Below are 12,134 nucleotides of genomic sequence, written 5' to 3'. Positions count from 1 at the left end.
GAGGCATTTTTTTTTCAATTGATTTTGAATAAAACTTATTTTATTGGGTCATAATGGCTCTGAGACTGCATTCTGCAGATGTTCTGTTGTAATATTCGAACTCATATATAATCATTTTTCGACCTCAAAATAACGGCTCTCTTTTTCTCCTCTTTGAAATGTTTGAACTCAAATTAATCACTCGATCAGCAATTATCATAGAGATTTTGGTCAAGATCAGTACTCTGGATGAGATTTATTCTCAGCGGAAATCCAGTCATAAACTTTCTAGCTGCTAAGTTAAACTATGCTGTTTTGCCATGCAGTCTCTGACTCTGTTCAACAGTGTGATTTGGTAACCAAAATAAATGAATTGGAGAATAGTTTTCATTATCCATTTACTTTGTTTCATGTTTTCTTAAATTATTTTTGTTTGACTTGCTAACTATACATGTTTCCCTGTTTGAGGTTTTTGTCTTGAGAAGGTTGTGGGGTGGATGTATATCAGTATATGCATGCAACCTTCCACATTGTGGTTTTTTTTATAGTAATTGTTTTCAATGAAGGATAAGCTAATGTCTGCTGCTCTGCCAAATGCTACCAACATTTGATACTCTTTTATCATTGAAAGAATCTGACAATCATATATATAGTAGTGGTTGGGTATTTGGTTCTATGGAAAAATAAACGGTATAATGTTTTACAGGCGCTTTTAACATTTTTTTTTTCATTTTAGGCTATAATACAATACTATAGAAGTTTTTGTATTAGTTAAAGTTGATGTTCATTTAATAATGAACTAAACAACACTTCAAGAGCATGTTACATGGGTTTGACCAGTTCAGAAAGATGATATTGTTGTTGTAGGAAGTTAAGTCAAACCCAAATAATCCTTTATTATTATTATTATTATTATTATTATTATTATTATTTTCCAAATTCTTTCTGAGATTTTGAAGTGTAAGACTTGATTGTTAGTAATTGATTAATTTTAAGACATAAAAGGTAGGGTATGGATTCACTCAAACTACTTACCCAAAGAACCATTTTGCTGTTGTGTATACGAATTACTTTGGAATATTTTGACCATTCAATTACCTTAACCCACCATCATTAATAAAATAAATTCAAGAGTCAAAGAATGTTATCACAAAGCCCTAGAAAAGATTGATCAAGTGAGTGAAACATGATTTTTGTACATAAATAGTCACGAATTCTATTTTTGTCAATACTCTCTCGATAGACCAAATGTAGGATAAATTTGTGGATATATTTTGTGCCTTACGATATTGTGTAACTTTAGATCTACTAAAAGAATAAGAATGTTAAAAAACTTTGAAGCATGCTGATTTTCACTGAGTAAGACTCAAACTCTATGAGTGTGACCCGAATCAAATCTAATGAATTTTGCCATGGTGAGAGTACATATGTCGTACGCAAATTCACCTAAAGGCAAGTTTACCTAATTCGTTCCGTAATAAAATTCAATTTGTTTGCGATATGATTATATTTGTCGCTTAAGAATTAATGACACTTGAAGCTTAATATACTAGTGGAAATGTTATTTTCAAAAATTTGTATCATATAATTAAGCTAAAAACTTGAATGCACAAGACAAAATGTGCCTTCATAGGAGATTGATTGGATCAAATAATTAATTTTAATGATTCATGAACTTGAAAACATTATGGAGATTCTTTATTGACTATAATCCTCTCAACAAAACATTATGGGCATCCTAAATGTCATCATGAATGCAAAATTATCTATTGACTTGTTAATTAATATGACAATTGATAAGGGAGACTCCATCACAAGAAGAGATGATTTTTATCAGCCCTAACACCCCCCCCCCCCCCCCNAACCCCCCCCCCCCCCTCCAACACCCCCACCATTAATGTCTACCTCTCTTTGGACTATGATGATTACTAAATTAAAAGAATCTAGGAAAAAGCAAGTTGGTGTATTTCAACTATACATTATACTAATTAATAATAAGTTCAATTCCATGCTTAGGTGACAAGCAATGTCTTATTCCCATATAACCTGATAAGATTTGTGAATTTTGAAGCCACCCACACACATATATACAATGATACATTTGAACATGATTTGGTCTAAACCAATCACCTTAGCTTTGTGGTACAGAGAAGCAAGCAACTATAAAGAGGGCCATGAATTCAAAGGAATGTTAGATCAAATGGAAACCTTTATATATTCTCATACATAAATTTCCACATGTCACATGTGTGGATCACGCACTAACCCTTTATGAAAAAGTCATCTGCAGTCGCTACTTGAAGGCTGGTGTGCAACTAGCCTAAATTGTCTATAACTAATCGGCTCAAATCAAGAAGACCAATATATAGATAACTTTTTCGGAGAGTTGAACTTGGAACCTTGTGGTTACTAAATCAACTGTCTGAACAGCTTGGTTGAGGATTGTCCCATATGGACTACTAACCCTAATGCATGCATTTAAAACATATTTGCTTTTTCACAGAATACTTGGAGCATTGAAGCTATGAATTCATAGATGAAATGGAAACCTTAATTTATATGTTTCCACAGATTTTCACCTGGTGAACATGCCATGTTTTTTCAATATGAGAAAACATAATAACAAGCTAGTTGAAGAACTCCAAAGTATACATGCACCTAATCCATTGGACCAAACCTATTTCAATGTCCAATGATTGGTTTTAGGAAGGAATTATTGGGGGTATATGGGGGCATATAATTATTTGCAAAACTTTAATTTATTGATCATATATATAAATGACAAACAATGCATTGAGTATTTGTAATCCACATTATCATATCCTCTATAATAAATAAATAAATTATGGGTCCATTCCCTAAGGTCTTTATCCACTACCCTCCCCTAATTAGTTCATTTAGTCACAGAAGTACTAATTATGTAAGTATATATATAATAATATGGTCCATTGCTTCTCCAAACGTCCAAGCAGAGCTCTTTGTTTTTATTTTTCATTTTGTTTCTTACCATTAGTATACATGAAAAACTTATATATGATGATGGCGGCTTATAATCACAATCTTTATCCTCTTAAAAAAAAAATTAAAAACATTGAATAAATAGTGTCCACAAGGTGCCCTCCCCTGTGCCCTGATTGATGCAAACAAACATATGGTTTTTGTGTTGATGTATACAAATGAGTTTAAATTAATATTTCATTACATGTTTAAGCGATTCAAACTCCTTTCACTTAAGCCAACACCTTTTGATACAGAATCTTAAAATTTTGTCATAACACAAAGCAAACCCATTATTATATATAACTTAAAATTTTATCTTTTATTGTATATACAATTTATCATCATAACAATAGCATAAACTATTCTAGATATACTTAGGTGTCTAGATCTCATTGAATTCTAGACTTTCACTACTCCTAAAAGTGTTAGACATATATGTTTAATTGGGCTACAAGGATTGGCTCCTGTGCTGTGGAGTCAAAGTTGTGAGTGGCAAATTATTCTGTGGACCCGGTCCACCTTGCAAGGTGGATCTTGGTCCAAAATACACAATTTACATATTAAATATTTACAATTTATATATTGAATATTAACAATTTACATACTAAATGTTTACAATTCAAATTGTGAACATTGTATGTAAATGGACACGAGTTTACCAGTATGGGTTATGAGTCACCGAGTTGGATTTTATTTTTCTTAGTTTTTGTCTTGTTCTTTTTATTGGCTGATGTATAAAAAAACACAAGCAAATTAAATATTTAATATTAGTTAATAAAAAATGAAGGGTTTAGAGGTAAAAAGTGTGATTATGGTGTACGATAATTTCAATACTAAGATTAATATGATTAATTATTTAGCATACCTAATGTGATCCAAATTAAGCTCCAAACAATGCACGACATTAATAAATGAAGATGTTAGGAAGTCCAATCTGCACCAGTGAATAAAATTTTAATATTTCTACTAAGAGAAAAAGAATCTTGGGGTGGCATGGTGGTTTTGGTTTTAGTTGATGACAGGGATTGGATGTTGAGCCATCAATAAATCAAATAATAATACCAAACAAATCCATTTCAAACCATATTTATATATATATGGACCGGATTATAATACTCAATAATTATCACCACAATCACCTTTCCTAATTATATTTTTTCAAAAAAAAATTATATGCTTAATTACTACTTAAATATCATGTTTTTGTTAATTAAAGGTTTGGACAAAAAATAATCAAATCAAATTAATTTTTTTAAATATAAATTATTGCCTACTTTAATTCAAAATTATAATGTGAATAGATAAGTAGATAACATAGTAATCAAACATTATTTGTGGTTTTTGTGACTAATTATTTTGAACGTTAAAAGCACAGAAAATGATTAAGAAAATTATGAATGATTAATGTCGTGTTTTACATAATAATTAAGTTAGGAGAGTCAGGATTGAATAACGGAGAAATAGGGGTAGGTAGTACGTGGCAATTGTGTAAGACTCCAACAAGCAGCCAATTAGATAGCACTGGCGGTTAGAGAGAGAAAGTTATAATTTTTTTTTGGTTTTTTTTTTTACAACATTTTTTTTGGTTCTAAACAGCATAATAGTAATATGGGGTAGCCTAATTTGGGAATAATATGGTGAACAAACAATACAAGTAATTGACAAGTAGAGATTTGTTTATGAGGGAGTAAGCATTAATCTTTTTTAAATATTTGTACACTTACCATTACTTTATAATAGATGTGTTACTATAATTTTACGTTCTCTAAAGTGCTTGTACACAAATAGTCGAATATCAACACTAGAACAAATTCATATTTTCTTCTTCAAAAAGATTCAAGCCAACGTATTGTGACTACTATTGAAGTAGACTATTATCCTTTCACTATGTTTTAGGGTTTTTTTTTTTTCTTTCTTTCTTGTTTATATGTTTTTTTGTTGGTTTTGTTTTTTATTTTTTATTTTATTCTTTTTGGGTTTTGAAAGTTGAAGCCCCCCTGCAATGACAGATGGTCTGAAACAGGTTTTGCAAGTACTACAAGTCTACAAGATCTTCTCTACCATTGGATTGGTCGCAAAAAAAAATGTGAAAATAATAATTGTTACTCCAGAAAAAGGACATAAAAAGAAAAACCAATCTGAATGATCAGACAAGCTTTCTTCACTGAGAGATATAGAGAGAGAGAGAGAGAGTAGAAAGTGCACAGAAGACCCTATTGTTTGGCTCCTGTTTCATTTATATATATATATAAACACTTGACAACAAAGCTTTAGAGCTTTCTTGCTTCTTATTATCAAGTTCTCATTTGCTGGCTAGCTCATCTTCCTCTTCTCTCACTTTCATTGAAAACTGTACTGTGAGGTAAACTTTCTGGAAAAAAAAAAAATTCATGCAAAATAATACTTTTCTGTTAATACTTTCTACAAAATCATCATTTTGTTTCCCTTGTGTTGTGTGTATTACTATTGGGTCTATTCCTGCTTTTCTTGAATATTATTAACAAGTAACAGAGGGATGATCTAAAACTGGGCTGCTTTGCATGGCTGCCAGTGATCAGAAAGCTGGAAAGACTGGCCATTCACACCACCACCATAACATGCCTTATGCTCTTTTTCACGGCGGCCCAAATCCGGCCACTACAAGCTTCATGTTCCACTCCACACCCAAGTAATATCTCCTACTATATATACATCTTCTTATTATTATATACCTTCTGGCTTCACTGTTTCAGCCAGTTCTTGAAAATGGCTGAGAATAATTTAAGTCCAAAAAGTTTTTTTATTTATATAAATATTCATTGAGTTCTGATATATATATATGGTTTTGGTTTTGGTTAGTGGGCAAGAAGGATCATCATCTTTTGATTTTGGGGAGCTGGAAGAAGCTATTGTTCTGCAAGGAGTAAAGATGAACAAAAATGATGAAGCTAAAGATTGTATGCTTTTACCTCTCCTTTTTCTGACGTTTGCAAAGTACATACAGAGGAACAGAGATGGGTAGGGGGTGGGGGGAGGGGGTAGGGGGGGTTGTTTGAATATGTCCACAAAGCTAAGGCTTACCATTTCCAATACAGTATAGTAATCATTCTTGGCTCAAGACTTGGATGGCGTGGGGTTTCAAACAAGGAAACCTGGCCTGCTTGCATGATTTACTAACTCCATAACTGCAGAAAAATTAAAATTAAACCAAAAAAAGTGAAAATTTTTCTCTGGTTCTTTGCCTTTTTTCAGTTTTATATAAATATTTGATGATCCTAAGAGATTTTGCTTTTGTGATTCTGTGCAGCTTTATATGCAGATAGACCTGCACCTACTCTGGAAATGTTCCCATCTTGGCCTACTAGATTCCATCCCACCCCTCCTAGGGTATTTCCTTGCTACCTAGCTAGCTGCACATCCAATGTGATCTTGAGAGTGATGTTTTCTTAAATTCTGGGAATAATCAAAAGATTATAACTTGATGGTTTGCATACAGGGAGGAGGGAGTTCAAGATCAGGAGGAGAAGACAGTGGTGATTCAGGGTGTGGTTTGAATGCTTTTGCAAACAGAGCAGAGGGACCAGAATCCTCCATTAGCACAAAGGCTTCAGACCAACAATCCTTTGACTACCAAAGACAACCTCAGTTTCTACAAACAGAGATGGCAACAAGTGACTCCCCTGCCCCTGGGGGAAATGCTGATCAACCACCTCCTAAACACCCCACTCAAGATAAGGTTAGTTTATTTCTCTCGAATTTTAGGAATGACAATTTCATCCGAACTCGAATTCCCCATAATTTTTTTTTCTCTAAAATGGGCCTCTATTGCCATTCCTAGGCATAGGCATACCCCAAAAAGTTGGCATCTTTGTTATTGTTGTTGCACCCTCATTGCTCAGTAGTACCAATCCATAAAGTTGCTCTTTTTAAAAAATACAAAAAACTTGTTGATTCTATCTTTGAGAGGTCACACTCACAAATCCCACCAATTGCTCAAACCAAATCAAAGGGTGAGAATTATCTTCCTGCTTTCTGGGTGATTCTCTGCTGTTCATTCTGACATGGTATTAGGAGAAAAAGATAGAGAATCTTCACAGCAATTATACTATTTCCCCTTTTTACCTTAGCTTATTATAACTGTTGATGAGAAAAACAAAGAAAATGAAAGGACAAGTCTTTGGTGTAGTATTGTCCTGTGTTAATGAAACTGTCCTTTCTCAAATTCCCACAACTCTTGTTCAACTCCTTGTCTTCTTTCTTGGAATTGGAAAAACCCACTCTGATTTGCTCCTGTAATCTCATTTTTATCAACTCTAATCTCATTATCATTTACTTAAAAAAATATATATGAAATTACTACGAGGGTAAAATGGTAAATAACATTAAACAAAGATATTGATTGGTTAATTATTTTATTTTGTTTAATCAGTCTAGACTATTATTTACTTATTATTTTATTTTATTTTATGGGGCTGACTTTTGTAGAGAAAGGGTGCTGCTTCATCCTCTGATAGAAATCTTGATGCTAAGGTGCTGACATTGATATATCTATGCTTATCTCCATATTTCCTATATTTTTAAATTCTTTTATTTATTATTATTATTGATGTTTTTTTTTATTGATCATTTTTGGTTTCAGACACTGAGGCGTTTAGCTCAGAATAGAGAAGCTGCAAGAAAAAGCAGGCTAAGGAAAAAGGTGTGTAAATTAAAGTTGCATTCTTTGAACTGAAATTTAATAAATTTTTTATCTGTAAAGGAAAGCTAAGGTAAATTGGTAAATTTTGCTGTCCAGGCCTATGTACAGCAACTAGAAACCAGTAGGATACGGCTTGCTCAGCTAGAACAGGAGCTTCAAAGAGCACGGTCCCAGGTTGATTACATTCCCAACGTCGTCGTTGTAATCTTTAATTTGAATTGAAAACAATGGATTCCATGGTTTTTACTTTGGTCGTCTTTTGTTGTCATGAACAGGGAATCCTCGTGGGAGGTGGTGCGGCGGCTAGTGCCGGCATCAGCTCTGGTATGTCTTTTTATAGTGTCAATTCACATTACTTATAACTGTTTTTTTTTTATAACTGTTATTTGAATTGTATCTTACTAATGTTATTTTTCTAATATCTGATACTTATAGGTGAATTGTATCGGGTATTGTCAACATTTGTTTTTTTGATATTTGATGCTTAAAGATGGTGTAGAGAAAATATACCAACTGGTTAATGATTATCGTGTTTAATTCGGGCTAAAAGTCATAACCTCTGACCTTAAGTAGCAACCTGAAACTGAATTTCCTATGAGTGATGTTTCATGGGTCAAACATAGTAATTATAATCACTTATGAGATGTTGGACTACATGCAGGGCATCTCAAGACAAAATAACTCCTGCATTTGACTGTAACTTTAGTCTATCTTCTGCTGCCTTTCTCTGATTCTGAATAGTCAGCACCAAATCATAGTAAATTTCAAGATATTGGTTTGACCAGAATCTTCATCCATGGCCACTACATGCCACCCTTTTTTTACCACCCCATTTGTTTTATCTTTTTAGAGTGTTCTGATGAATGTGTCCAAAACATTAGGTTTGGGGCAGACAATTACGTTTTGTACTTTAGCATTTCTTGTTTAATGTTTTGAGAATTGAAATTAAGAATGAATATTGTCCTCTTCTTTAATTTAAAAAAGTGATGAATATTATACTAATTAATTTTCAGGGGCTGCCATTTTTGACATGGAATATGCAAGATGGTTAGAGGATGATCATAGGCACATGTCTGAACTTAGAACAGCCCTGCAGGCCCATTTATCAGATGATGATCTGAGGGTGATTATTGATGGCTACATTGCCCACTACGACGAGATTTTCCGGCTAAAAGGGGTGGCGGCAAAGACTGATGTTTTCCATCTCATCACCGGAATGTGGATGACTCAGGCTGAGCGGTGTTTTCTCTGGATGGGTGGTTTTAGGCCATCCGAGCTAATCAAGGTATTTTTTCATTTTTTAAGGAATTGAATTGAAATTGACAAGTTTTATGTTCAATGTTTGTAATAACATGATGTTTTTTTGAGTTGATGGATCAGATGCTGTGTGGGCAGTTAGACCCCTTGACAGAACAGCAAGTTATGGGGATATACAGCCTTCAACATTCTACTCAACAAGCAGAGGAGGCTCTTACCCAGGGATTGGATCAACTGCAACACTCTTTAGTTGAGACCATTGCTAGTGGCTCACTCAATGATGGTATGCATCATATGGCCATTGCACTAGGCAAGCTCTCAAATCTTGAAGGCTTCATTCGCCAGGTAAATTATTCTCGTCGAGTTTTAACTTGTAATACAAGTATATCCTATCTATACAACTATTAACCCTCGAACTTCTACTCCGGTAGCGTACATTAACTTAGACCATACGAGCTTTCACAGCACATTGTCAATTCAACTGGTTGATCAATTCAAAGAGAATTAATAGCTTTACTTTGCTAGTAATTAACAGCAGGGTGCGTGGTACAATTCCTACCCATTAGGGAATCTATAAGCCGTTGAGACTTATTCTAGCTAGACTAGATTTACTTCTTATGATCCACCAAGTCTTTAGATAGGGACTTTCGAGTTAGGGTACAATCTTTTAATTATGAAAAGACAAATAAGTGTGTGGATATGTATACCTATATATATGTATAACCGCCCTAAGAGGAAAGGCTTCTTTAGGCTTGGCTTTTTATCAACTTGGTTCCCCACTAGGATGGCCTACCTTTAGAGGAAGGGACCCTGGCAAGATATCCTCACAAATCTCTTCAATCTCTGTGGCTTCAAGTCTCTGTCTACAACATGACTTTAAACTTTAAAGGAGAAAAAAAGTTAGAATGAATTGGATCAGAGGCTATATATGAGAGGGCCAAGTAGAATCCCTCTCTTTTTTATCCCTTTCATTTTTCCCATCCATCACCTTTCTCCTTTCCTTCTGGCCTCATGACATTACCAAAAGTTCCAAAAGTATTAATGAAGGGATGCTTGCATGTCAACCAGACATTATGGTACCCTGCCGTATCACTTCTTAATTAGGTATTACTATACCTTAAAACATCCTCTAATCAAAACAAACTTTAAGGTAGGGACAAGATACTTGTCATTCTGAGACTAAAGAAGAATACTTCTGCCTGAAGCAATCCCTTGATTCTATAACTTTACAAAAATGACACCAATCATGGAGAGGCCTTTATCTTTCTATGTGTTATTTTCAATGAAAGCTATGGAATCCCATCATAGATCCCTCAACCAAATTAAAGATGACAATACATGTGGCAAACCCCGGCCCAGCCAAATTGGTTAGGTCCCAAGTTCAACTTCTAGTGTGAACGGCCTATTAGCCTTCTTGATTTGAATCCGTCAGATATGGGGAATACATAAGGTTATTAACCTCCTTGTAGACCTTTGCCCGCTAGGGTCACAAGGCAGGATTTATGTACACCCTGAGTAGTGGATGTGAGTTTCCATCTTCACCCAAAAAGATGGCAATACATCAGTTTGGAATTGCAGTCTCAGGTAATTAGCAGATTATGGATTGGTTATTAGGCAATTCTTTGTGTGCTCATAGGTTACTTTTGAGACAATTTAGTACTAATTTAGTTTTGTTTGGCGTAATCATGTCATCATGTGGGTATTATATTCTATGCTAGAGTACAAAACCTGCAGCTGCATAGTTTATTATAGCAGACATTATTATCACGGTACAGTTTTCATGTCCACTACTGTTGTTTTTAGTGAGAAGTGAATTTTGGTTGTATTGAAAGCGATGTGTGTGCAAATATGAGCCCTTGCTAGACATATCAAGCCAAAAAGAAATAATATATATCGCTATAGCTAGGGATCATGTGAACAGACTAGTTAAAGATTGGACGCAGCCTTAATATTAAATGATTGGAAGAGTCCAATGCTTTTATATATGACAATGTTGTGTGTTTTAGCTCCTTTGGATGTTTGTTGACAGGAACTAGCATGGCCACCAGGGGGCCCTCTGTAAAAATTTGACTTGATCATCATCTGAAATAGTTTGTGTTCTTGCAGGCTGATAATTTAAGACAACAAACCCTTCATCAGTTGTGCCGGATACTGACGGTTAGACAAGCGGTTAGGTGTTTCTTGGTGATTGGAGAGTACTATGGCCGGCTTCGGGCTCTCAGCTCCCTTTGGATATCTCGTCCACGAGAGTAAGAGCAACCCCAACAGGAATTTTTTTACTGCTTTTTAGGTTTAGGGTTTAGGGTATTGATGGTTTTCCTTGAATTGATGACTGATTTTAGTACGTTGAATGTTTTGTTTAGGACAACGTTGGTGATTGACAATGGCGCTTGCCAAGCAACTACGGAGCTACAAATGGTGCAAAACTCTCACAACCAATTCGCAAACTTCTGATCATTGTAAAACCAGCTGATAGGTAAACCTTAAAATCATCAAATCCCATGGCTTCCTACTGTGCATTGGTCGCGTACTTTAGGTGAAATTAATATAGGAATTTCTTTTGATTCTAGATCTCTTAGTCGCTAGCCATATCATTTCACCATCTTGTACATATGAACCAATTTTATGTGCACGAGGAAGCTATGTAAAACTAAAAAGCGAAGACTGAAGCAATGTAAAATGCAAGATATTATATTACGACTTTACGAGTAATATATACATCTTAATATATATATTATTACATATATATACCGTCTAATAATTTTTGTTTTAACTTTGAGTCTTGACTCTCGGTGTGATGTTAACCTGATTTGTGACTGTTATAATATGATGATGAAGTGGTTGTGAAAGTTATTTAAGGCACAAAGGACACAGGGATCGGAAATGAGTAGAAAATTGAAATATATGTCCACACTATATATGCATTTGTCTTCTTTCAAGTTGGAATGTATGCACAATATATTCTGACAAAAAACAAAAGAAAAACTGCTAGCTCTTGATGTGCATGAAGAGACGGCCATGTCATTAATTAATTTAATTTGTTGTTTACTCAAAACCTAATTCATGCATGGTTGAGTAGAAGGTAGACTTTCAATATATATATATATAAATATATTCCCGTAATACCCTTTGTAAATGCACACGAATGTACACATGATAAATTGTGTGCATTTAGCTGGGTGAATTGTACACAATTTAGTCTGTGTTCAGCTTGTGTGCA

At 34.3% G+C, this 12,134-nt stretch overlaps 1 protein-coding gene across 2 annotated transcripts; it reads left to right on the top strand.

Moving 5' to 3' along the window:
• The first annotated feature begins 5,126 nt into the window (after window positions 1-5,126).
• Window positions 5,127-11,658, top strand: LOC116025683 (transcription factor TGA9-like). 2 transcript variants are annotated; one of them, XM_031267008.1, is made up of 13 exons: window positions 5,127-5,341; window positions 5,491-5,647; window positions 5,818-5,915; window positions 6,266-6,345; window positions 6,455-6,694; window positions 7,444-7,488; window positions 7,598-7,657; window positions 7,754-7,831; window positions 7,933-7,981; window positions 8,671-8,942; window positions 9,038-9,259; window positions 11,021-11,163; window positions 11,278-11,658. In XM_031267008.1, exons 2-13 carry the CDS (start codon window positions 5,520-5,522, stop codon window positions 11,366-11,368), a joined length of 1,506 nt encoding a protein of 501 aa, XP_031122868.1. In that variant the 5' UTR covers window positions 5,127-5,341; window positions 5,491-5,519; the 3' UTR covers window positions 11,369-11,658. The 2 variants fall into 2 exon arrangements, with proteins under 2 accessions (XP_031122868.1, XP_031122869.1); XM_031267009.1 differs by having other exon boundaries at window positions 5,128-5,341; window positions 5,531-5,647.
• Window positions 11,659-12,134: the final 476 nt, after the last annotated feature.

This window comes from Ipomoea triloba, chromosome 7, assembly GCF_003576645.1.
Source record: "Ipomoea triloba cultivar NCNSP0323 chromosome 7, ASM357664v1".
Taxonomy (NCBI): Eukaryota; Viridiplantae; Streptophyta; class Magnoliopsida; order Solanales; family Convolvulaceae; genus Ipomoea; species Ipomoea triloba.
Note: the sequence above shows the minus strand (reverse complement) of the source record. Positions and strands in the feature narration are given on the sequence as shown.